The following is a 23,799-nucleotide window of genomic DNA, read 5'->3' on the forward strand; positions in this document are numbered from 1 at the left end:
GTTTACACATGCGTAAGTAAACACTTAAAAACTGCTTAAAAGGTATGATAGTGACAGCTCAAAGAGACATGCTGGTTACAAATGAAAGATTTTGTATTTACAAATGCAGTCATGCAGTTTGCATAATTTTTCAATGTCATAAATTTACCTGGAATAAGCAGCAGAATAAAGGAAATTAGTATTTCAATGCTAAAACCATTCTATGCACACAAGCTGTATCTCCTATGTTAGATTCTTAGTAGGGTCTATTTAACAGAAAATAAATTTGTGGTGGGTTTTTCTACTTCCATTCGGTAACAGGTGTCATTTATAAGTTTCTCCAAAAAGTGAAAGGCTGGATGTATATCTTCCCTCTATTATTGTCTTGTCTTACTTTCTAGGGGGTACTTTACATATTAGGAAGATTTTAGAATAAGTTAGAAATTACTTGCATAATTGTTTTTGTATTGATTTTGCATTCATTGATTTCATATTGATTTTTTGGTACTGATTTTTTTTGTATGTTTGTATATTGTAGAATAAGTAGAAATAAAAATCATTTTTTCCAATTAAAAAAAGTGAAGGGCTAGAAAGTGATTTTCACCAAAGTACGGGGCTTATTTGTAAGCATTTCATAAAACGGAAAAAAAAAAATCTGTTCAAAAGATCTCCCACCTCCAAAATTGTGAGATCACCATACCTAGAAAATGTGTAAATGTCTATCAAGAATTTTTTTTTTTTTTTTGAGACAGAGTCTCACTCTGTCCCCCAGGCTGGAGTGCAGTGGCACAATCTCGGCTCACTGCAACCTCCACCTTCTGGGTTTAAGCAATTCTCGTGCCTCAGCCTCCCAAGTAGCTGGGATTACAGGCATACGGCATCACACCTGGCCCAGCCAAGAATATTTAAAGACTACAAATTTTGCTTCAAAGAAATCTCCTTAAGATTAAGGGCTAAGGCCAGGCACAGTGGCTCATACCTGTAATCCCAGCACTTTGGGAGGCTGAGGCAGGCAGATCACTTGAGGTCAGGAGTTCAAGACCAGCCTGGCCAACATGGTGAACTCCCGTCTCTATTAAAACCACAAAAATTAGCCAGGTGTGGTAGCACACACCTGTGATCCCAGCTGCTTGGGAGGCTGAGGTAGGAGAATCACTTGAACCCAGGGGCTGGAGGTTGCAGTGAGCTGAGATCACACCTCTGTGCTCCAGCCTGGGCAACAGAGCAAGACTGTCTCGGTGGGGGGGAAAAAAAAAAAAAGGTTAAGGGCTAAAATATTAAGACAGAGCCTCACTTTTCAAGTGTGAAAAAAAATCCGGAAAACTGCTCTCACTGCTTCATTAAATAGGTTACTAATGGATGGTTTCAGGGGCTCTTCAACTTACCTAAAACTGAGTTATGAGTACAGACACATGTTTCTGATGAAGATAGTCTACAACTTTTATCAGATTTTCAAAAAGGTTAGACTAGGAACTACTGCCCTTACAGCTGACCAATCTCTAAATAATTCTTCTAAATACGTAAAATGCTGAACATACAGTCTTTGAGAATTCAAAAAGTACTCTAGGATTTAACAGCCATCTGTGTGAGCAGCAGTATTATATGCAGATGTGAGCTGGGCATGGTGGCTCACGACTGTAATCCCAGCACTTTGGGAAGCTGAGGTGGACAGATCACTTGAGCCCGTAAATTCAAGACCAGCCTGAGCAACATGGTAAAATCCCCTCCCTACAACAAATATAAAAATTCAGCTGGGTATGGTGGCATGCGTCTGTAGTCCCAGTTATTTCGGAGGCTGAGGCAGGCGGACTGAGCCCAGGAGGTCGAGGATGCAGTGAGCCATGATCACGTAACTGCACTCCAGCCTGGGTGACAGAGTGAGACCCTGCCTCAGAAGAAAAAAAACAGATGTATAGCTCCCATGACTTGAGCTACCACCGATGCTCTATGTCCCAGGGTTTCCAAATCTTGATTCACTTGTGCTCTGAAACAGAACTTTCAGATGTTTCCTGGACATCCTTATCTGGGAGTCCCAAAGGTTTTTCATACTCAGTATAGCTAATCGAAACACATCTCCCCTCATCCTTCATGCTTCTCTTTCCTAGATTATGGGATATTAATGGGATCACCTTCCACCCAGTTGCCTAAGTTCAGAATGCTCTTTCATTCCTCCCTCACTAACACATCCAGTCATAAGAAACCCCATCCACTCCACCTATGAAACATCCTTCTACTCCCATCACTACTGCCTCAGCTTAGGCCCCAGTGACTTCTGTGCTTTACTGAAATCACGGAACTGGTAACCCTGCTTCCAACGGCTCCTTTGCAGTCCTTCACAAAGTGATCCTAATTTTTCCTTTTTTTTCTTGTTTTTTTTCTCTTAGAGATGGGAGTCTCGCTATGTGGCCGAGGCTGGATTCGAACTCCTGGGCTCAAGCGATCCTCCTGCCTTACCATTTCCAGTAGCTGAGACTACATGTGCACACCACCATGCCCAGCTTACCATAATTTTCAAAACACAAAATTGTAATTCCTCTCCTTTAAAGTGGCTCTCTTTGACCTAGGAGTCAAAAGTTGTTAGCATAGCTCATAAAACCTTAAAGACTCCTCACCCAACCGTTCACGACTCAGGTCTAGTGCTGACCTCCTCCTGTGCTCTTGTTACTTTGTACCCACCTTCATAAAGCAACTGCCATACTGTAATTATGTTTCAAATAGACAGCTAGCTCACAGAAAGCAATAAAGAAAACAATTTAAAAATGGAAAAGGAGGCCGGGTGCGGTGGCTCAAGCCTGTAATCCCAGCACTTTGGGAGGCCGAGGCGGGCGGATCACGAGGTCGTGAGATCGACCATCCTGGCTAATATGGTGTGAACCCTCTGTCTCTACTAAAAAATACAAAAACTAGCTTCGGCGCGGGTGGCGGCTGTAGTCCCAGCTACTGGGAGGCTGAGGCAGGAGAATGGCGTGAACCTGGGAGGCGGAGCTTGGAGGAGCCTGGGACCGCCGCCCACCGCACTCCAGCCTGGGTGATACAGCGCGACCTCGGTCTCTCAAAAAGGAAAAAGGACCTGAACAGCCAATTCACAGGAAAAGAAACACTAGCCAATACAGTCATCTCTGTTATCTGCAGGAAATTAATTCCAGGACTACTCCCCCACTGCAACCCCACCCAAATCCAGGCATACTGAAGTCTCGCTGTTAGCACTGAGGAACCAGCTGGATACAAAAACCCTTCCCTGTACTTCGGTTTGGTATCCTGCAAAAACTGTGATTTCCTTTTTTTTTTTTTGAAATTTATTTTACTATTATTTCAACAGTTTTGAGGGACAGATGGTGTTTGGTTACATGGGTAAGTTCTTTAGTGGTGATTTCTGAGATTCTGGTGCACCCATCACCCAAGCAGTGTACACTATCACCAATGTGTAGTCTTTTATCCCTCACTCTCCTCCTACCCTTCCCCCAAGTCCTCAAAGTCCATTATATCATTCTTATGCTTTTGCGTCCTCAGAGATTAGCTCCTCAATGATTTCCTTTCCTCTCCACCCCCACCTTTTTTTTTTTTTGAGACAGAGTCTCACTGTCACCCAGGCTGGAGTGCAGTGGCACCATCATGGAGCAATCACGGACCTACCAGGCTCAAGCAATCCTCCCACCTCAGCCTAGGCGCATGTCAACACATGTATTTTTTTCTCATTCTTTGTAGAGATGGGGTCTCCCTATGTTGCCAAGGCTAGTCTCAAACTCCTGGGCTCAGGTGATCCTCCTGCCTCAGCCTCCCAAAGTGCTGTGATTACAGGTGCAAACCACCACGCCTGGCCAAATACTCTATTTTAATCTGCTTTTGGTTGCAGATGTGGAACCCACCAATATACCAAGGGTCAACTATATTGAAAAAATCTGTATATAAAGTGAAACCTGAGCAGTTCAAACCTGTGTCTTTCAAGGGCCAACTATGAATATGTGTAAAGGAGCTGAACCTCATTCTTAAAGAAATGCAAATGAAACAGTAAGACATTCATTTTGCATCATACCGACTGATTAAATAGGCAATATTGTGCATGGCTGAGAACATAAATTGGCACTACCTTTTTTTTTTTCCCTTTTAGGAGGGAAATGGGGTCCCTTCCATAAAAAGTCAGTGTATTTAATCTTAGACTCAGTTATTCTAACTTTAAGAAATTATCCTATAAATTAAATATAACAATATTCATTACGGTATTACCTGTAGGAGTGAAAAACTAAAAGTTACTTTCCAATACAGAACAGGTTTAATCTATCATGACATATATACATAAAAGAATATTGTCTAGTTGTTACCAACAGTTAAGTAAATATATGCAGCTACTGTAAAGAGACATCCAAGGTATGAAAACTGAAGTTGTAGATCCGTGTAGACAGCATGATGCAATCTGAACTAAATACATAAAAACAGTAGGCGTATACGCTTACACATGTATAGAAAACTCATAGAAAATATAAACATAATACCATTTATGAAAAATAGGGCCAGGTGTGGTGGCTCATGCCTGTAATCCCAGGACTTTGGGAGGCCGAGGCTAGCAGATCACTTGAGGTCAGGAGGTCAGAGCCAGCCAGGCCAACATGGTGAAACCCTGTCTCTACTAAAAATACAAAAAAATTAGCTGGGCATGGTGGCGTGTGCCTGTAATCCCAGCTACTCGGGAAGTTGAGGCAGGAGAAACGCTTGAACCCAGGAGGCAGAGGTTGCAGTGAGCCAAGATCGCACCACTGCACTCCAGCCTGGGCGACAGAGCAAGACTGTGTCTTAAATAAATAAATAAATAGGATTAATGAAGCCAGGAACTGACTTATTTTTTTCACTTCTGTACTCTTCTGTACTATTTAATTTTTCATAATGAGGCTGCATTGCTTTTATAATAAACGTTTTTAAAACGTCCTTCTACAATTGAAGAAAAATTTCTGTATTCCTTTATAAAGATTAGTATTTTAACAAACTGAATATGTAATACAACTGAAATATATCTGTAAATTATCAGATAATATTTTAGTTTTATTCTTTCAAGTTACAGTGGGTAGTTTTTCTAACAAAATGTAGTAAGCAAAACTGTTCCGTTACTCATTAAACTTGATGTAAACTATTTACGTGCTATTTGAGAGCCCCCAATACTCTAGCAAAAACCGTTAAAAAAATTAAATGCCTCACCTCTTCTACTCTGCACTGAAGCAACAGAAAGAAAAGAGATAGGAAATGGATTAGGAACACAGAAAATTCACACATTCGTAAATAAGCTGCAGATTTGGAAGAATTTCCAAATTAAAGACTACACACTGAATAAACCTTTAAGGTCTTCATTAATCACTATACTAGATTCTACACAAGTAATGGAAAAGATGAATGTTGAATAGCACTGAAAAAGCTTTTTTTTTTTTAAACTAAATCTAAGATATTTAATTTCCAATTAAGAGAAAAACTTCCCAGCCAAGTCTGTTAAGAATACTTACTGATTTGATTCAATGTTTCCTGAGGAATCCAGCTCATGTCAACATCGTTCTGACTTGATGTACCCATTTCTACTTTCTGTATGGGTCTCTTACGCTATAAGAACATAAAGACATATTTTAAAGAAGTTCCATTATATCATTTACTTAATATTTTTTAAAAAAGAATTGAGGTCTTGCTATGTTGCCCAGGCTGCCTGGAACTCCTGGGCTCAAGCAATCCTCCTGCCTGAGCCTCCCAAGTAGCTGGGACTACAGCCACATACTATCATGATCAGCTGTTTACTTTAATTTTTAAAACACCTATCAAATTACTTAATGTAAATATCTTAGTAAACAAGTTATATTCTCTTCTAGTCTTCCTAGAACACACTTCCACTCAAATACTTTATTAAAGGGAAGGAGAAAATCACGTCTAGTGCTCATTATAAAGAATAAATCTTCATCACATTTATTTTTGGGCTTTAAAGACCTTTCCCCTTGCTATAAAGGTTCATGTTATAGGACCATTGGTGGATCAAATAAGAGTAGCTATTTATACAATGACTTTCTTTCCCTTTAGGAATCAAATTGTAATCAAAGAATAAATGTATTTCCATATTCAATAAAATTCAGGACAACTGCTGATATGTTACATGCAGGCAGTTCCTGCATCGTAAGCTAAATACAATTAAACAGTTGGCACAGATAAAACAAAATGAAACCATAAAATCTCATTAAGCTAACCACCTCAATTTAAGAACTTCAAACTTTCTTCCTAGAGTATTTACAGCAAATCTGCTAGAAAGTAAAAATGAATCATCATTTAGCCTTGCTTTAAAAAAAACCCCCAAGAAACCAACAAACCTGTTATCTACATAAGAAACAGTATTAATTATATAATCTGTAAGTTAGAACCTAAGTACATGGAGAGATAACTTAAAAATGGTTTCATTTAAATGGAAGAAAAATGGAGATGCAGTCATACCTAATATACAAATTTACCGCAAAAATTCCAACCGTTATGACAATGAGGCACAGCAAGTTTTAGAAATTAATATTTAAACACAAAGTATTTCTCTTTTAAAGAGAGAGCTTATTAACAACATTCATCGTTAATTTTAACATAGATTTGACTGCCTGACTTAAGGCTTAATAAATAATCGCCAAAATGACTAGCGACTGCTGAGGGTCTAATGGAATATACTAACATATCTGATAAAATTGCTTATACTTTCCCACTGACAGAAACAGTGTAGGTTTTGTTTTTGTAGGCTGGAGGGAAGGAGAGGAGGAGGGTAAGTGAGGGAATGGGGAAGAGGAGGGAAATAAGGATACGGTAGGGAATGAATCCAGAGTGAGAACCATGATCGTGGTAGACCCCAGGTGTTACCATTTTACTACTCTAACTAATCATTTTATTACTCTAACTACAAAAACGGAATTTTGACTGACAGAACAAAATTTATTCGTTCTTTTTCCAATGAAAGGACTCGTTTATTAATTAAGGATTATTTCTATAACTAAAGAGTATTAATGCAGGCTGGGTGTGGGTGGCTCATGCCTACAATTCCAACACTTTGGGAAGCCAACGTGAGAGGATAGCTTGAGCGCAGGAGTTGAAGACTAGCCTAGGCAACATGGCGAAACCCCGTCTCCACAAAACATACAAAAATTAGCTGGCTGTGGTGGTGTGCACCTGTAGTTCTAGCTACTCGGGAAGATGAGGTGGGAGGATGACTTGAGCCTGGAAGGTTGAGGTTGCAGTAAGCCAAGATTGTGCCACTGCACTCCATCCTGGATGGCAGAGCCAGACTTCAGTCTCAAATAAATAAATAAATAAATAATAAAGAAAATATAAAAGCTAGGTTAGTTGCAGATAAAATAGCATACCCATTAAAAAGTATAGTAAATAGAATAATAAAACCTGAGTTTAGGGAATAAAAACACTAGCATTAAGAGCTACAATACCAATCCAAAGGTAAAGATCACTCTGGAGGGCACAAAGGACACTAATTGTATGGGTGTATGAAAGTCTAAATGAGGCCAGGCGTGGTGGCTCAAACCTGTAATCCCAACACTTTGGGAGGCCAAGGTGGGCAGATTGCTTGAGTTCAGGAGTTTGTGACCAGCCTGGGCAATACGGCAAAACCCTGCCTCTACAAAAAATTTTAAAAATTAGCTGGGGGTGGTGGCATACACTTAAGGTCCCAGCTAACCAGGAGGCTAAGTTGAGGGGATCACTTGAGCCCAGGAAGTCGAGGCTGAAATGAGCCAAGATCACACCACTGCACACTCCAGCCTGGGTAACAAAGTAATACTCTGTGTCCAGAAAAAAAAAAGAAAGTCTAAATGAATCAATTTACATATCCAAGGCTTCAGGTTTTATTTTAAAAAGGTACTCCAAAGTTCTAAGTATACAAACCCACAGTGACAGTCTGAGGCCGAAGAACTAGATTGTGCTTAACTTAGTACTTAACAACTTTTGAAAGACGGCTGTAAGAGGTGTTCATCCATAATTACCTTTCTAGATTCTAGGAGTTGATGAAGGCCAACAATAACCAGAAGCCCAAGACCAGCAAGGAACATATACATAAAGATTCTGGTACAAAAGGAGAAAATATGAACTGTCTTTAATTCAGAGGAAATACCACAGCTAATGACAACTATAATTATAACACATGATAGAAGCTTTCCAAATAACTTGTGGGGAAAAGGAATAAAATACTTTGTATTTAACTTAAATCCAAGCAGTTAAGTTTTATAAATTACCTTTAAGAGCAATTAGTCAACAAAAAAAACTCTATGATTGAAAACAGAATTACTATTTATGCTCTATTCAAAAGCTTGGTTTATATAATAATTGCATTAGCATTCATCTGCCTGGAACATTACATTATTTTGCACAATCCAATTTAAAAATTACCTTAAGTGAATTATATATAAGTTTAGAGTAAAAAAAGATCCATCATTCAGAAAGAACACTTACATTTTTCAAGATAAAATCTTCTAACTTATGTTTTCAATAGTCATTTCAGAGGCACGAAATAGGCTGGTGAACAGTTTATAAGCATGGGGTAGAAAATTTAGATGAGGAAGGACATAAAGCCAATACTAACTTTTAAAGAGATTCTTCTGTCAGTTTCAACTATCTTTCCTAATTTGACTTTAATAGTTGTATGAATATCTGAAGTATGAATGAATGTTGGAAGGATCTCACCAAATCTATACAGTCCATTCCATTTTCAATATCTAAAAAATGCTGCTACAGGAGCAAGCTTTCCAGTCTTACTTTACGAGCAAGATCAAGATCTACATACTACAACTTTCACTTACGTTTCTCCATCTAACCCATCCTCTCTTTCAATAACTGTAACTGTTTGATTGAAGACTGCATCTTGGAATACATTGCCCTGTTTAAAAAAATAAAATAATCAGAAAAATCTAAATGCAATAAAGGAAGGAAAACATGTAACATTACTTAAAATGGTTACTCTAACACATTGAATATAGTCTTCCCATCACTTAGAAGACTCACTCATATGTAACTGCAATACTGTGTGTCAGGGACTCAACATTGTTATTTTCTCACATAAAATAAGAAGTCTCTGGGCCAGGTGAGGTGGCGTATGCCTGTGGTCCCAGCTACTCGGGGAGCTGAGACAGGAGGGTTGCCTGAACCCAGGAGTTTTGAGTCTAGCATAGCAAACATAGCGAGATCCACACCCCTTAAAAAAAAGTTACCAATTTTGCCAAAGTTGTCCCCGAACTTTCTTTTGGGGTAGGGGTGGTGGTGTGAGGACCCAGAAAGTAAAATAGAGATAAAATGTGCAGAAAGAAACAAAGCTCACAGCATTCTTACGTCAACAACTTTACCTTTCGTTGTCTGTAATCCTTCAAAACAAGGAAGGAAGGAAAAGTACAGCAGCAGCTACAACAGGAGGTCATTTTAAGAACCAGATTGAACAAAACTTAAATTCATATTCTAAAATGACAGTCGTGCCAGGTGTGCTGGCTCACACCTGTAATTCCAGCACTTTGGGAGGCCAAGGTAGATCACCTGAGGTCAGGAGTTCGAGACCATCCTGGCCAACATGGAGAAACCCCCTCTCTACTAAAAATACAAATTTAGCCGGGTATGGTGGCGCATGCCTGTAATCCCAGTTACTTGGGAGGCTGAGGCAGAAGAACTGCTTGAACCCGGGAGGCAGAGGTTGCAGTGAGCCAAGATCACACCATTGCACTCCAGCCTGGGCAACAAGAGCAAAACTCTATCTCAAAAAAAAAAAAAAAAAAAAAAGACAGTGGGCTGGAAACCAATTTCTTCATAATAAATGGGATGGTCACTTTAGGTATGAAAATATTTTTATGTTGTGGTCTTGAAATAATTTTATCAGTTCACAATTTGTTTTCAAATGCATTAGACTCACTGGGGCAATACATAGCTATTCTTCACAAAGGTAGTACGTTGTCAAAACTGTCACTTATTGCTAAACTCTAATTATGTAAGTTTTACTTCAAGATCCTTCAATTTGCATTCCTCTATTGACAATTTCAGGAATAATACACAGATTAAAAAAAAAAAGTGGTAGAGGTGAATTTAAAAGAAGGAACTAAAACTACACATATACCTGTTGGATCAAATTTTATTCTACTCACAAACAAGGTAAAATCAGTAATTCTTTAAGCTACTTAACTATAGAGTTGAGGATGCTTAATACATTATTTTGAGGACAGGATGAAAATACTTCCTTCTCTCTACTAAGTAATCAGAAAAAGGAAAATCTGATTGCAGCACTAGAAATTTAACTCAGACATAAGGTATGCATGTTAACACCAGGGTAATGAAAAGGTTGAATTAATTTCCAAGAGAAAATAACATTTCCTTCTCTGAAAACTTTTTGACAAAGGAATGGTTTAGATGTGCTTTCATTTAAACAAGGCCCTACTTCTACTAGGTTTCTCTCATTCAGTCATTGATGACTGATATATAATATACATAGTAAAAATCATAAGGCATCAGAGCTTATATTAGGACATTTGGTTCTCCTAAATCAAAAACTAAATGATAAAACTTGCTGCTAAAACTACACTGAAAATATATGGTTCTATATTACCTATGAGTATATAAAATGATGGGAAAACAGTTACAGACAGTCTTTAAATTTACAAATAGAAGTAGTAAAATGGGCAAAATGCAAGCAACAACAGGAGGTACAAAACAAATTATTTGACAGATGTTTTTTTCTTTTTTTGAGATGGAGTCTCACTCTGTCGCCCAGACTGGAATGCAATGGTGTGATCTCGGCTCACTGCAACCTCCGCCTCCCAGGTTCAAGTGATTCTCCTGCCTCAGCCTCCCGAATAGCTGGGATTACAGGTGCCTGCCACCATGCCCAGCTAATTTTTGTATTTTTAGTAGAGACAGGGCTTCACCAGGTTGGCCAGGCTGGTCTCGAACTCCTGACCTCAGGTGATCCACCCACCTCAGCTTCCCAAAGTGCTAGGATTACAGGTGTGAGCCACCGTGCCCAGAGACAGATCTTAACATCTGAATAAGCAGCAGACTCCATTGTGTGTCTTACTGCTCCTTTTCCCGTTAAGATCCGGCTCATAGCTTTACTTACATCTCCATTTTCACTTCCACCCCCACACAATAGCATGTTATTCCCTTTATCTCTAGTATGCAGCACTTATCAGCATGCTCTAGTGCCTGTTTTCATCTACCTCCCCCACTGGATTACAGACTTGAAGAAGAAATGTGCAATTTATCTTTGCTTCCCTGGTGGCTATCACAGGTTCAACCACAAAACAGGCACCTGAATGAATAGATGAATTCTATTAAACAACATCGCCGTCCCCATCCATCTCTAACTTAAACAAAAAGGTTTACAGGATCTTACGTTCAAATCTTTGTAGTTCAGATTGATGACCAAACCAAAGGGTCGTCCGCCCATGGGCTCTGCAGGAATGAAAGAATACTCAAAAGTTGCCTGTCTCTGGGGTGGCACTACAGTGTTCAGAGGGAGAGCTGTGAAATTCTGGATATAAAACTGGTAGTCCTGAGGATAACGGAATGAGGCATCTAAGGATTCAACGATAAAATCTTCTGTACCCTTGTTGGTAAAGCCTACCAGGAACTTCACAATGTTATTTGCTGGAAAATCTGAGAAACAAAATAGAGACAAGAAAATTAGAACACATGGAAAGAGCATAAAATTTTTAAAAAGGCATTACTAATGGATTCTGGCACCCTTTTGTGTAGACTTTGGTGTCAGAATCCCTTCCAACAGAGCACTCCAGTCACCCGCTAACTAGAAATTGATTCCAGTTGCTGTATAGGCTGAAACTCTTTTGTCTGTATGCTAGCACTCCCACATAAGCATTCAAATAAGTGTCTCGATTTCAGACCAGATCACATCCAAATCATGTGGTAAAAAAGAGTTGTATATTTTTGGCAGTGAAATAATCAAGCAGCAGGGTTACATGTGTTGGTGAAGTCACCTTCACCTCCAGCTTAGTGTTATCTGTGCAAATAAACAGAAGAATGAAGAAAATATAAAGTCCAAGACTTTCATCTGAAAACTAGTATCTATTAGAACATAAATATTAATCAGGCAATCCCTATCCACGTTAAGCAATTAATCAAAATGCAAATCTGAAGGTTAAGACCCAAGGATGTAGCTACAAAAATAGAAGAAAAAAAGCATAATAAAATTATACTTCCTATAGGCGTAAAGTTCGAAAGCCCATGGGAATAAAACCGAAAATGTGAGAAGACCAAGAAAATTCCTAACTTTCAATATTAAGTCTTCAATAATTACACTGTAGTCTACAAAGCTGAGTTTCTCTGAGTACAGCACAGGCTGTGGGGTCAACAGATCTAGGTCTGGATCCTGTGTTCTCAAATCTACTTATGAACTGGGAGCACTGACTCCAGTTCTTAACTTCTCCAAACCTCAGTTCAACAATGACTACGCTCAGTGGGCTTGTTAGAACTAAGTAATACATGCCAAGTATTGAGAATAGCGTCTACCGTATAGAACTCAATAAATTATCAGCCATAATTATTTTCTTTTAATAAAACCTAGGCTCTGGCTGGGTGTGGTGGCTCACACCCGTAATCCCAGTACTCTGGGAGGCAGAGGTGGGCAGATCATGAGGTGGTGATCAAGACCATCCTGGCCAACATGGTGAAACCCCGTCTCTACTAAAAACACAAAAATTAGCTGGGCATGGTGGAGCACGCCTGTAGTCTTGGCTAGTTGGGAGGCTGAGGCAGGAGAATCGCTTGAACCTGGAAGGCAGAGGTTGCAGTGAGCCGAGATCACACCACTGCACTGCAGCCTTGCGACAGAGCAAGACTCTATCTCAGAAAACAAACAACAAAAAAACCTAGGCTCTAACCAAGACCATACTGGAAAAATTAAGTATTTCATTAATGGTTAACACTCAAAATATGACAAAGGGCTGGGCGTGGTGGCTCAAGCCTGTAATCCCAGCATCTTGGGAGGCCAAGGTGGGTGGATCACAAGGTCAGGAGATAGAGACTGCCTGGCTAACATGGTGAAACCCCATCTCTACTAAAAATACAAAAAATTAGCCAGGCGTGGTGGCACGCGCCTGTAATCCCAGCTACTAGGGAGGCCGAGGCAGGAGAATCGCTTGAAACTGGGAGGCAGAGGTTGCAGTGAGCTGAGATCATACCACTGCACTCCAGCCTGGGTGACAGAGTGAGACTCCATCTCAAAAAAAAAATAAAAAATAAAAAAGACAAAGTTACTTTGCTGTGGCAGTTTTAAAAAGTTTTAAAACATGATCTTTCTCAGGAGGCTGAGGCAGGAAAATCGATTAAACCTGGGAGGTGAAGGTTACAGTGAGTCAAGAGGGGGCCACTGCACTCCAGCCTGGGTGACAGAGTGAGACCCTGTCTCAAAAACAAAATCTTTGAAAAGGACAGTCAATTTCTAGTTAAACTAGATAGTATTTATTTTATTTTTTCCCCTTAGTTTATTTATTTTTCACTCTATCATCTGCATATTCCCTTTAAATGCCAACGATATTACTTTACAGATATGGGTATTCAGATATATATGAATAAGTTCATCATTTTAAAATTCCTACATCTGAATTAAAACTAATACTTCCGTACTACCTTCTCCTTTTACAAAGAGTATAGTTGTATCTGCACTTGGTGAAGCTTCAGGTTCACCAGACACATCTTCTTCCTCTTTATCTTCTACCTAAGAAAAAGAACAATTAAGAGGAGATTACTATGGGAGAGAAAAAAGATCATTATTTAACAATAAAGATTTGACTGGGCATGGAGGCTCACGTTTATAATCCCAGCACTTTAAGAGGCCGAGGTAGGCAGATCACCTGAGGTCAGGAGCTCGAGACCAGCCTGGCCAACATGGTGAAACCGTCTCTACTAAAAAATATAAAAATTAGCCAGGTGTGGTGGCACGTGCCTGTAATCCCAGCTACTTGGGAGGCTGAGGCAGGAGAATCGCTTGAACCCAAGAGGTAGAGGTTATAGTGAGCTGAGATTGCCCCAATGCAAGACTCCGACTCAAAAAAAAAATAAATAAAAGAAAGAAATAAAGACTTCACTTTATGTTAGGACGAAATACTGCTTCTCTACAGCTTGCTGGGATTAGTAATAAGAATTTCATCATACCTCATTAATTAAAATAGAACTTTTGGAGCAGTGCATCTTGAGCAGTAATGTGCATACCAATTCTTTGGGGATGTTACAGATCTAATTCAGGCCTAGGGCAAAGCCTATCATTCTCCTTCTAACAAGCACCCAGAAAATGCCAAAGCTGCTGGTATTCAGACCATATTGTGAACTCCAAGGTTCTAGAACAGAGCTTGGTAAACTTTTTCTATAAATGGCCAAATAGCAAATACGGCCTTGCAGACCATAAAGTCTCTCTTGCAACGACTCAACTCAACTATGGGGCTACGGTGTGAAAGCAGCCCCAGGCAATAAGTCAATGAATGGGGATAGCTAGATGTGGCTTGCAACCAGTTTGCCCACCCCTGCCCTCAAGTACCTTGTTAACAGCCTACAGAGATTTCCATTCTAATTAACCAAATTTTCCTGTGAGGATCAGTCACATAATTTTGAAGGAAAAAAAAAAAAAGAGTGTGACCAGAGATCTTCCTGGGGTGACAGAAACATCCTAAAACTGAATTTGTGTTGCAGAACTTGGTAAATTTACTAAGTGTATGTTTAAAACAGATGAATTTTATGATACATAAACTGTATCTCAACAGTTTTTAAAAAATGTGAACAAATTTTATTTAAAACTTTAAACACAGTGCAGCATCATTTCTCCAAGCATCAATATGGATTAGAGACAGTCACATCTTTGAAGTATCCAGACTCTTAATAAATTGAGATGCTTCAGGATGCCATTGTTTACTGGCATTTAACTTTTCACGTATATAAAAACTACTTCCCCCAACAGATAAAACTTGTCAAGAGCAAAGATTGTCTCATAATTGTAAAATCCTCCATATCCAGCTCATGTACTTAAGAGAGGATGCACTCAAACACTTGTTCAACGACTGTGAAACTGTGTTGTAAGCTATATTTTAAGCATCTTTAATGATTTCATTCATTTAGCAAGAATAAGTTTCTACTTCTGAGAAAAGAGATTCATAAGTAGGAAAAGAGACCAGAGACAGAGAGGCCGAAACCATAAATGACAGGGATAGAGAGGAAAAGAGTATATTTCAGAAAGAGTTAAGAGAAATCCCTGATATCTGATTGATGGGTTTTGGAATAAAAATAAACAGAAGAAGTAACAAGGCAACAGCTTGAATCACTGGAGCCGTATCAAAACAACAAAGAGTTTATGGCGATAGGACACATGGCAAATGATATGGACATTTACAATGTGAGTACTTATGGAGCATTCAGATGAAACTATCCTGAGAAGAGCTGGAAAAGAGCTACAACAGGATAACAACGGAAAACAAGGAATTAGGCAATTAGGTTGCTGGTGACCTTAGCAATACTAGTTTTACTAGATACATGGGACCAGATCATGATAGAGAATAAACGTGAAGTGAGCAGAAGAGAAAAGCTGCCCAAGTTTCTCTTTCAAGAAGTCACTGGCGTTGGTAAAGATAAGTGGGTGCAGCAAATATGGACGAACAGTATAAGCACATATGTGGCTTAACAGAATCCAATCACTGAGGAGGATTAATGCTTGATGTTACAAAATGAAAGAATAATGTAACAAAATTCTGCAGGAAGAGATGGGGACATGAACACAGGTGGAAGGGTTAGCCTTAGAAGAGAACAAGGACAACTCATTATTAAGGAGAAAACGCAGAACAATGGGTGAATAATATATTTGGAAGTAGAAAATACAAAATCTGATAGAGTTCATGCTTGATGGCCTTCTTCACTTTCTGACACTGAAGGCAATGTTGCTGCCAAGACTGAAAACTCATTTACGGATTTAAACACGGTAAATGTTTGGAATACTGATTGTGGAAAACTAAGTAACTCATTTACCTTACAGCTATTCAGCATATAAGGTGTATAATGCTTAGTATCTGCTACCTGGTAAAACTCCAAAGTATTTCAGCTATTGAAAACAATCTCCAGAGGAGAGTATAGAAATTGGTGGCATTGGTCGCCCACAGGGAGATGACTTTATGGCTGGAAGGCACACAAGGGAAACTTTTCATCATATACTCTGTACCTTATAAGTTCTAAGCCATTTGAATATATCATCTATTTTAAATATACATATATCTATTTTTGAGACAGGAGTCTCACTCTGTCACCTAGGCTGGAGTGTAGTGGCGCGATCTCAGCTCACTGTAAACTCTGCCTCCCAGGTTCACGCCATTCTCCTGCCTCAGCCTCCCAAGAAGCTGGGACTACAGGTGCCCGCCACCACACCCGGCTAACTTTGTTTTGTATTTTTAGTAGAGACGGTGTTTCACCGTGTTAGCCAGGATGGTCTCGATCTCCTGACCTCGTGATCCACCCGCCTCGGCCTCCCAAAGTGCTGGGATTACAGGCGTGAGCCTCTGCTCCCAGCTAAATAATTTTTTTAAAGTTAGCTAGTGTTATTACTACTACAGCTCTTGTTTTAATAAAAATAAAACCAAAAACCTCTATCATTTCTATGGGGAGGACAAAAAAAACCTTTCAGGAATGATGGTAAGGTCCATTACAACCCAGTTTTATACAGTAAAAGAATAATCAATGGGGTAGAAAAGCCCCAGGTGACTAGTCTGGGCGCGGTGGCTCATGCCTCTAATTCCAGCACTTTGGGAGGCCGAGGAAGGTGGATTACAAGGTCAGGAGATGGGGACCATCCTGGCTAACACAGTGAAGCCCTGTCTCTACCAAAAATACAAAAAATTAGCCGGGCATGGTGGCGGGCGCCTGTAATCCCAGCTACTCGGGAGGCTGAGGCGGGAGAATGGTGTGAACCCAGGAGGTGGAGCTTGCAGTGAGCCGAGATTGCGCCACTGCACTCCAGCCTGGGCAACAGAGCGAGACTCTGTTTCGGGGGTGGGGAAGGTTTGCCCTCAAAAATTCTAAACCAATAACCTGCGTCTAAACCAGCTGTTGATATCTTAGATCTTATGAAAAACCCTCTTTTCCCTCACTTGACTCCAGGATACTTCCATATCTCCCAGTTCCTTGATGCCTTGGCAGCTGAGTATAAGGTGATAAAGAAATCTTGGGAACAACAGCAGTAGGTGAACTTTCTAGCTCATTCAGTTCTGGAGGTGACTTCTGTAGCAGCCTTGGCTTTGAGGGATCCTGCTCCTGCTGGCATGGTCTAGTCCAATGGAAGGTAATACTTCTCCTGCCTTTCTATTTCAATCTACCTTAATTATTTTCTGATTTGAGATAAGTAACAAAGCAGAGGGTACTAACACTTTTGTACTAATAGGCCAGGGTAGAAAGTGGATAATCAGAGTTGTTCTTTTTCCTCTAATGGTTCTCAAGGCAGGAGAAATTAAGATATGGAAAAGGTCTGGCCAACGACACAAGTCTATCAAAGATCTAACAGTTCCCTTCTCTACCCCCTATCCTCTACTTATTTAACAGGGTCTGACTCTGTCACCCAGCCTGGAGTGCAGTGGCACACTCATAGCTCACTGTAACCCTGAACTCCTGGGCTCAAGTGATCCTCCTGCTTCCAATAGTTAGGATTACAGGCACAAGCCACCAGGCTCAGTTAATTTTTTTAGTAGAGATGGTGTCACGCTATGTTGGCCAGGCGGTCTCAAACTCCTGGACTCAAGTGATTCTCCTGTCCTGGCCTCCCAAAGTGCTGGGATTACAGGTATGCCTCATGGCATTCAGCATCTCTCTTCTACCCTCCTCCTCCACAGTAAGTACATTCCAGTGCCACAGAGCACAAGTAATTTCATATAATTGGTAACAACGATATAATCCATCACTAAATTTCAATACATGCCCAAATTTCAGTGCCCCAAATACCATCTTTAATCCTAAATTCCTAGATGGATTCCCTTCCAACCATCACTCTAAGTTATCTACCACAACTGGTCAAATATTCATTAACAACAACGCAGCAGAAATGTATTAATCTAGTTAAAGCTGTTCACCTAATGCAGGCTGGGTTGAAGATGCAGTCTTAACATAAACCCTAAAGGTATCTGTATACATACGTATGAAACGCTTGACTCATAGATAATCAGTAAGGCGTTCCTAAAGAGGGGAAATTAGGAGAGTTCACGAATTACTAGGGACATCCTATCCAGATAAAATAGCAGGTGCAGAAGCATAAAAATGATAACTCAAAAACACCAATAAAATAGCAACAGATTTGCTTAGTTGGAAGACATACTCCATAAAAATGAAGGTAAGTCAAAAAAGCAGCAGATATCTACATATAAGTCTAAATATTTTGACACTGAAATAGGAAAATAGGGAACTAGTGGTTTAATTTTGAAGGAAATGACAAAATCTGGAATCATGAGAGGTTCCAGGTTCAAGTATGACATGAAAATAGAAAGAAAAAAAAACTGTGTAGGATGGATTACAGTCATTCCAGAGAGGAAATAAAATTAGCTAGATGCATGTTGCAAAGATCCCAATTCCAGCCCAATATTCTTACTGTTGTATTACATAGTAAACATTTCAGACCTGAACAACTTTGAAGAGATCTTCTCTAACCCCCTTATTCTTCACAGGATATATTTTATACACTGTTTGTTGTCTGCTTCTCACCCCCTGCCATTAAAACACATATAACTGCCCCAAAAACAGTCTAAAAGAGCAGAGAAAATATCTAGTTTGCTCACCCAGCACCAAGAAGAGTGCCTGGCACATAAGGATTCAGAAATAAAACAAGTAAGCAAAAAGAATAAAAACAGAGTAAAAGCAAGCAAGCAAAAAAGAAACTGAGACCCACAGAGATAAGTCAGAAAACTAAGCAGCAGGTATACCAAATCTATGAAGCCCTGGTCCAGTGCTATTTCTACTATGCTGTTACCCTTCTAGACTCATGTCACCACAATCCTGAATTGTTAACTATTTCATGTCTCCTTCCCTGTTCCAGAAAATACGCTCTACTCTCAATGACTGGTGCCTATTCTCCCAATTTCAATTCACTTTGATCACATTAACAAACCTCTAAAAGCTGGGATTTTAAATTTTTGTATAAGGATAAGCTCTAGGCCAGGTGTGGTGGCTCATGCCCATAATCCCAGAGCCTTGAGAGTTGGAGGCATGAGGATCATCACTTGAGCCCAGAAGTTTGAGACTGGCCTGGGTAACATAGCAAGACCCTGTCTCTACAAAAAAAAATTACGAAAATTAGCTGGGCTTGTTGGGGCATGACTGTAGTCCTAGCTACTCAGGAGAATGAGGCAAGAGGATCACTTGAGCCCAGGAGTTCGAGGGTGCAGTGAGCTATGCTCATGCCACCACACACCAGCCTGGGCAACAGAGCAAGTCTCTGTCTCCAAAAATAAACAAGTAAGGATAAATTCTAGATGTATTATTGATATGGTTTCGCTGTGTCCCCAGCCAAATCTCATCTTGAAGTGTAGTTCCCATAATCCCCACATTGTGGGAGGAACCTGGTGGGAGGTAAATGAATCATGGGGGATGGTTACCTCCATGCTGTTCTTGTGATAGTGAGTTCTCACAAGATCTGATGGTTTTTACAAGGGGCTTTCCCCACCCTTTGATCTGCACTTCTCCTTGCTGGCACCATGTGAAGAAGGACATGTTTGCTTCCACTTCTGCCATGATGGTAAGTTTCCTGAGGCCTCCCCAGTCATGCTGAACTATGGATCAATTAAACCTCTTTCCTTTGTAAATTACCCAGTCTTGGGTATGTCTTTATTAGCAGCATGAGAACAGATTAATACAATTACATACATTTTACATATATTAAATAGTATATAACACTAACCAAATCTGTGGGTTCATCTTCTTCTACCTCGGCTTCATCATCTTCATCCTCAATTATAGAATCTTCTACTGTTTCTTCATCCTCTGTAAGATCTTGTGCCACTGCTAATGAGCCTAATGATAAAATACAGAAAAAGCAGTTAACCTTTACTCTGGAATACTACTTTTTTTTTTTTTTTTTACTATCAGGTATAGGCAAAAAAAATCTTCCCTTGGACTAACAGAATCTCCCAGTTACCTGAATGATGCCAAATTACAATGCATCTAAGAATATCTGTATTTTATTTTACTAGAATTCTGAACAACTTTATTTTTTTTTTTTTTTTTTTTTTTTTTTTTTGAGACAGGGTCTTGCTCTGATGCCTAGGTGGGAATACAGTTGTGCAGTTATAGCTTTCACTGCAGCCTCGAACTCCTGGGCCCAAGTGATCCCTCCACCTCAGCTTCCTGGGTAGCTAGGACTTCCTGGGTAGCTAGGGAGGTAGGCATGAACCACTGTTCCCTGCCTGCACATTTTTAAAGGAAAATGTGGTTTAATTTCAAAAAGTGCCCAACAGATGGAAAAATGAATGGCACAAACTAAAGATGCCTTGAAGCACAAAGAACTTCAAGCAATTTTGTTAAGCAAATTAAGGAAAATAATTTTTTTGCAAAGGTAAGAAACTTCTAAATGTAATCCCGGTCATTAATGACATAAAGCAAACTAAACAACCCCTACCTTTAAAAGAAAATAGCATTCTTGGTCAGGCGCGGTGGCTCACGCCTGTAATCTCAGCACTTTAGAAGGCTGAAGCAGGTGAATTACTTGAGGTCAGGAGTTCGAGACCAGCCTGACCAGTATAGTGAAACCCCGTCTCTACTAAAAATACAAAAATTAGCCCGGTGTGGTGGCATACACCTGTGGTCCCAGCTACTCCAGAGGCTGAGGCAGGAGAATTGCTTGAACCTGGGAGGCAGAAGTTGCAGTGAGCGGAAATCGCACCACTGCACTCCAGCCTGGGCGACACAGCAAGACGTCTCAAAAAAAAAAAAAAAAAAAAAAGCATTCTTAAGTTCTATGTAGGAAACACTGTTATCAGAGGTGACTACAGCTGAAACTCTTAGAACTTGACAGCCTGTGAGTCCAAGAAACAAATATCTATATCATATCCGTGGTAAAAACTGGCTTGCACGAAAAACATTGTTTAGTAAAAACGGTACGGGCAGCTTCAGGGTTGATAGCAAAGAAAGAATCCAATTATTTTTGCATGTGGCTTCAAACATGTTTTATGGCATTTTATTTTTCTCAAACTTACTGTTACAAAGTAGAGTTATAATGCAAAAAAAAAAAAAGTAAATTACAGTTTTATAGATAACAGTACTCTAAATAAATCACATTCTATCTATTTCAGGCAAAACCCTAAAAAGAATTTCAAAGTTCTAGTGTCTTCCAACATCTCTCAGACAAAATGATGATGTGGCAATTCTGTGGAGGAAAAACATGGGAAGGGAAGCGTGTTTTTACCCAGGAGAAACAGCTTACATCAAGGACCATGCATTTTCAGTCTTTTCCATGTCTTTGAGTTCTCACTGGTCGCTAAGATTTATTGCAAAATATTAAAGAACACTGAACCATGCATTATGAACTGAAGAGATTTCACTGCCTGCTAAACAAAGACTAAAAATAGTGCATTCATAACTTATAAGTCCTTTTCAAAAACCAGTAAGAAAAATATCCATGTCTGACATAGTAATTTCAAGTTGTAAATTTGAGCACTTTGGAATATAAAGGTCTTTCGTGGATATTAAACAATTTTATTATTTTAATGTTAACCAATAACTATTTTGTCCCTATGAAGTCTAACAGTCTTCATTAACAGTGTTCAGCTGGAAAAAACTGAACAAACATTTTCTTTAAAAGAAAAACCGTTACTCACAAAAAATGTTTACAAGATAGTAATTCAGTTTAGATAATGAATTGATGCTTCTTGAAAGTTTTTACAACTTGAAAATAGTTCTAAATAGTTCTAAAACGAAACCTACATTTGTCAAGTTTTTTTAAAAATAAGCTTAAAGAGAACCAGCAAACGACTCCCAAAGGAAAAGAATCTTGTTAAACCTGCAGATGAACGCATTAACAGTTGTTTCATTCTCCCACTTGGTTTTCTAGCCATTAAACAGAAGCCAGTCACTTCACTTTTCATTGCAAAACAACTCCTGGATACCTGTCACTACCGTTAAGACACACAGCTTGCTTAAACTTACAGAATGAAAGGGAATTCTAGTGCTTAGTCAGACTAATTATTTCACTTTGCAAATTAGAAAGTCGAAGTTCATGACAAAACCCGGGCAGGAAGTCAAGTTGCCTCATTTTTATATTCTGCTAAGTTACTTTCACACTTAACTGCTGGGTTAATTGTTGGAAAGAATAAATCTATATATTAAAAACACTCGAAGTAGGCTACATTTTTTCAGCACAACACGATGCTTCCACAAACAAAAAACTGCTCCATGAAAAGAAAAGGAGAGGAAGAAGGCAGAAGTAAGGGAGACATCCCAAAGGGATTCTTCAGTCCGCTTGGCAGCAGGGGCCGATAACGGGGGTGACGACGAGGTAGTTTTTCTGAAATCATAGTAACACATACGGGTCAAGCAGGGGGTGAACGAGGCAGGTGACCATTAAAAAAGGCACTCTGATGGCTTAGATGTGTCGAAAACAAGAGTTTTAGCAAATGAATGAAGACGGACTCGCGGCGTGGAAGCTAAAGACACGTCAGCCCTGAGCACGAGGGGCTGGGGGTGGAGCGGAGCCGGAGGCGGCCAAAAGAAACAGCCCGGCTGCAGCGCGCTCGGAGCGCAGCCGTGGCCAGAGCCCCCTCGCCTCCTCCTGCAGCCGAGGACCCTTCAGTTCTGGACGCTCCTGCAGGCGCGGGTCCAGGGCCAGAGAAGCAAGCCCAGCCCTCGGCCGGCCACGAAGCAAGGTCGCCCGGACACGGCCCCGCACTCCGCGTGCAAGGGACAGGCCACAGCGGGGTCTCCAGCGCCCGCGGGGGCCCCTGCTGCTACGAGCCTAGGCTTGGGGAGAGGGCGGAGAGAGGCCAGCGGAGTGGACACGGACCCCGGGACCCGGAGCGGCCACCGCCTCCAACTTCAAACTTGCCGTCACTGGCATCTCCTTCCTGGCCATCCCCCTCCGCACACTCTCCTTAGCCTCACCTCTGGGGCCGCCTCGGAACAAGACAGTGGCAGGGAACACGAGCAGGAGAAGCAGCAGCAAGCGGGGGAGGAGTCTCATGGCGCTGCCGGTCCAGTGTCCAGTCTCCGTCCGGGAGGGCTCTCGGCTGCTCCAGCGGTAATGGCGTTACTCTTCATCCGGGCTCCGGGCGGCGAGGGGCGGGACACGTACCACGCACGGGCCTTCGCCACGCCCCTCCCCTGAACGCGAAACGCCGCCGACGTGGCTGCTCAGCGCGGAGACTTAGGGAGAGCCGGCCGCCCGGAAGTCACGTGGCCGGCTGCTGGCCTCTCTGTGGCTCCCGCGAGAGTCCGCCTTCCGCCGCAGTTGCTGGCCGGCAGCCTGCGGTTGGCCGATCTTTCCGCCCAGTCCTTTACTCCCAATTAGTTAGCATTGTCAGTGGTTAGTGTATTTGAATGACGATCCTCTTGATAACGGCGATGTAAAGAACATGAGCTGCCTTTATGTGGCATTTAAAAGCAAAAAAAAAATTTTGGAAGAGAGGACATCGTTCAAAGGCAAAACCATGAAAATACACAGTGGAGAATCTTTGTCTGCCCACACCCTCTCCCATGGTTAAGTAATGACAATTCTTAAAATTATTATTTTTATTTTTTTGAGACGAAGTCTTGCTCTGTCGCCCAGGCTCGAGTTCAGTGGCGCAATCTTGGTTCATTGCAACCTCCACCTGCCAGGTTCAAGCGATTCTC

At 40.7% G+C, this 23,799-nt stretch overlaps 1 protein-coding gene across 4 annotated transcripts in view; it reads right to left on the minus strand.

The window, feature by feature from the left end:
- Positions 1 to 23,347, minus strand: part of SSR1 (signal sequence receptor subunit 1) — a 44,032-nt gene extending 20,685 nt beyond the window's left edge. For 2 of the 4 annotated variants that reach the window (XM_009204411.2, XM_003897018.3), the window contains exons 1-8: positions 23,071 to 23,347; positions 19,877 to 19,989; positions 13,597 to 13,684; positions 11,345 to 11,607; positions 8,778 to 8,854; positions 7,965 to 8,043; positions 5,466 to 5,559; positions 5,167 to 5,181 (exon numbers count right to left, since the gene is read on the minus strand). In XM_009204411.2, the coding sequence (XP_009202675.1) occupies positions 5,167 to 5,181; positions 5,466 to 5,559; positions 7,965 to 8,043; positions 8,778 to 8,854; positions 11,345 to 11,607; positions 13,597 to 13,684; positions 19,877 to 19,989; positions 23,071 to 23,149 (808 nt within the window). In that variant the 5' untranslated portion in view covers positions 23,150 to 23,347. The remainder of the gene's footprint in view (positions 1 to 5,166; positions 5,182 to 5,465; positions 5,560 to 7,964; positions 8,044 to 8,777; positions 8,855 to 11,344; positions 11,608 to 13,596; positions 13,685 to 19,876; positions 19,990 to 23,070) is intronic. The other 2 variants (XM_009204412.2, XM_003897017.3) reach the window with 1 other exon arrangement.
- Positions 23,348 to 23,799: the final 452 nt, after the last annotated feature.

This window comes from Papio anubis, chromosome 6 (assembly GCF_008728515.1).
Source record: "Papio anubis isolate 15944 chromosome 6, Panubis1.0, whole genome shotgun sequence".
Lineage (NCBI taxonomy): Eukaryota > Metazoa > Chordata > Mammalia > Primates > Cercopithecidae > Papio > Papio anubis.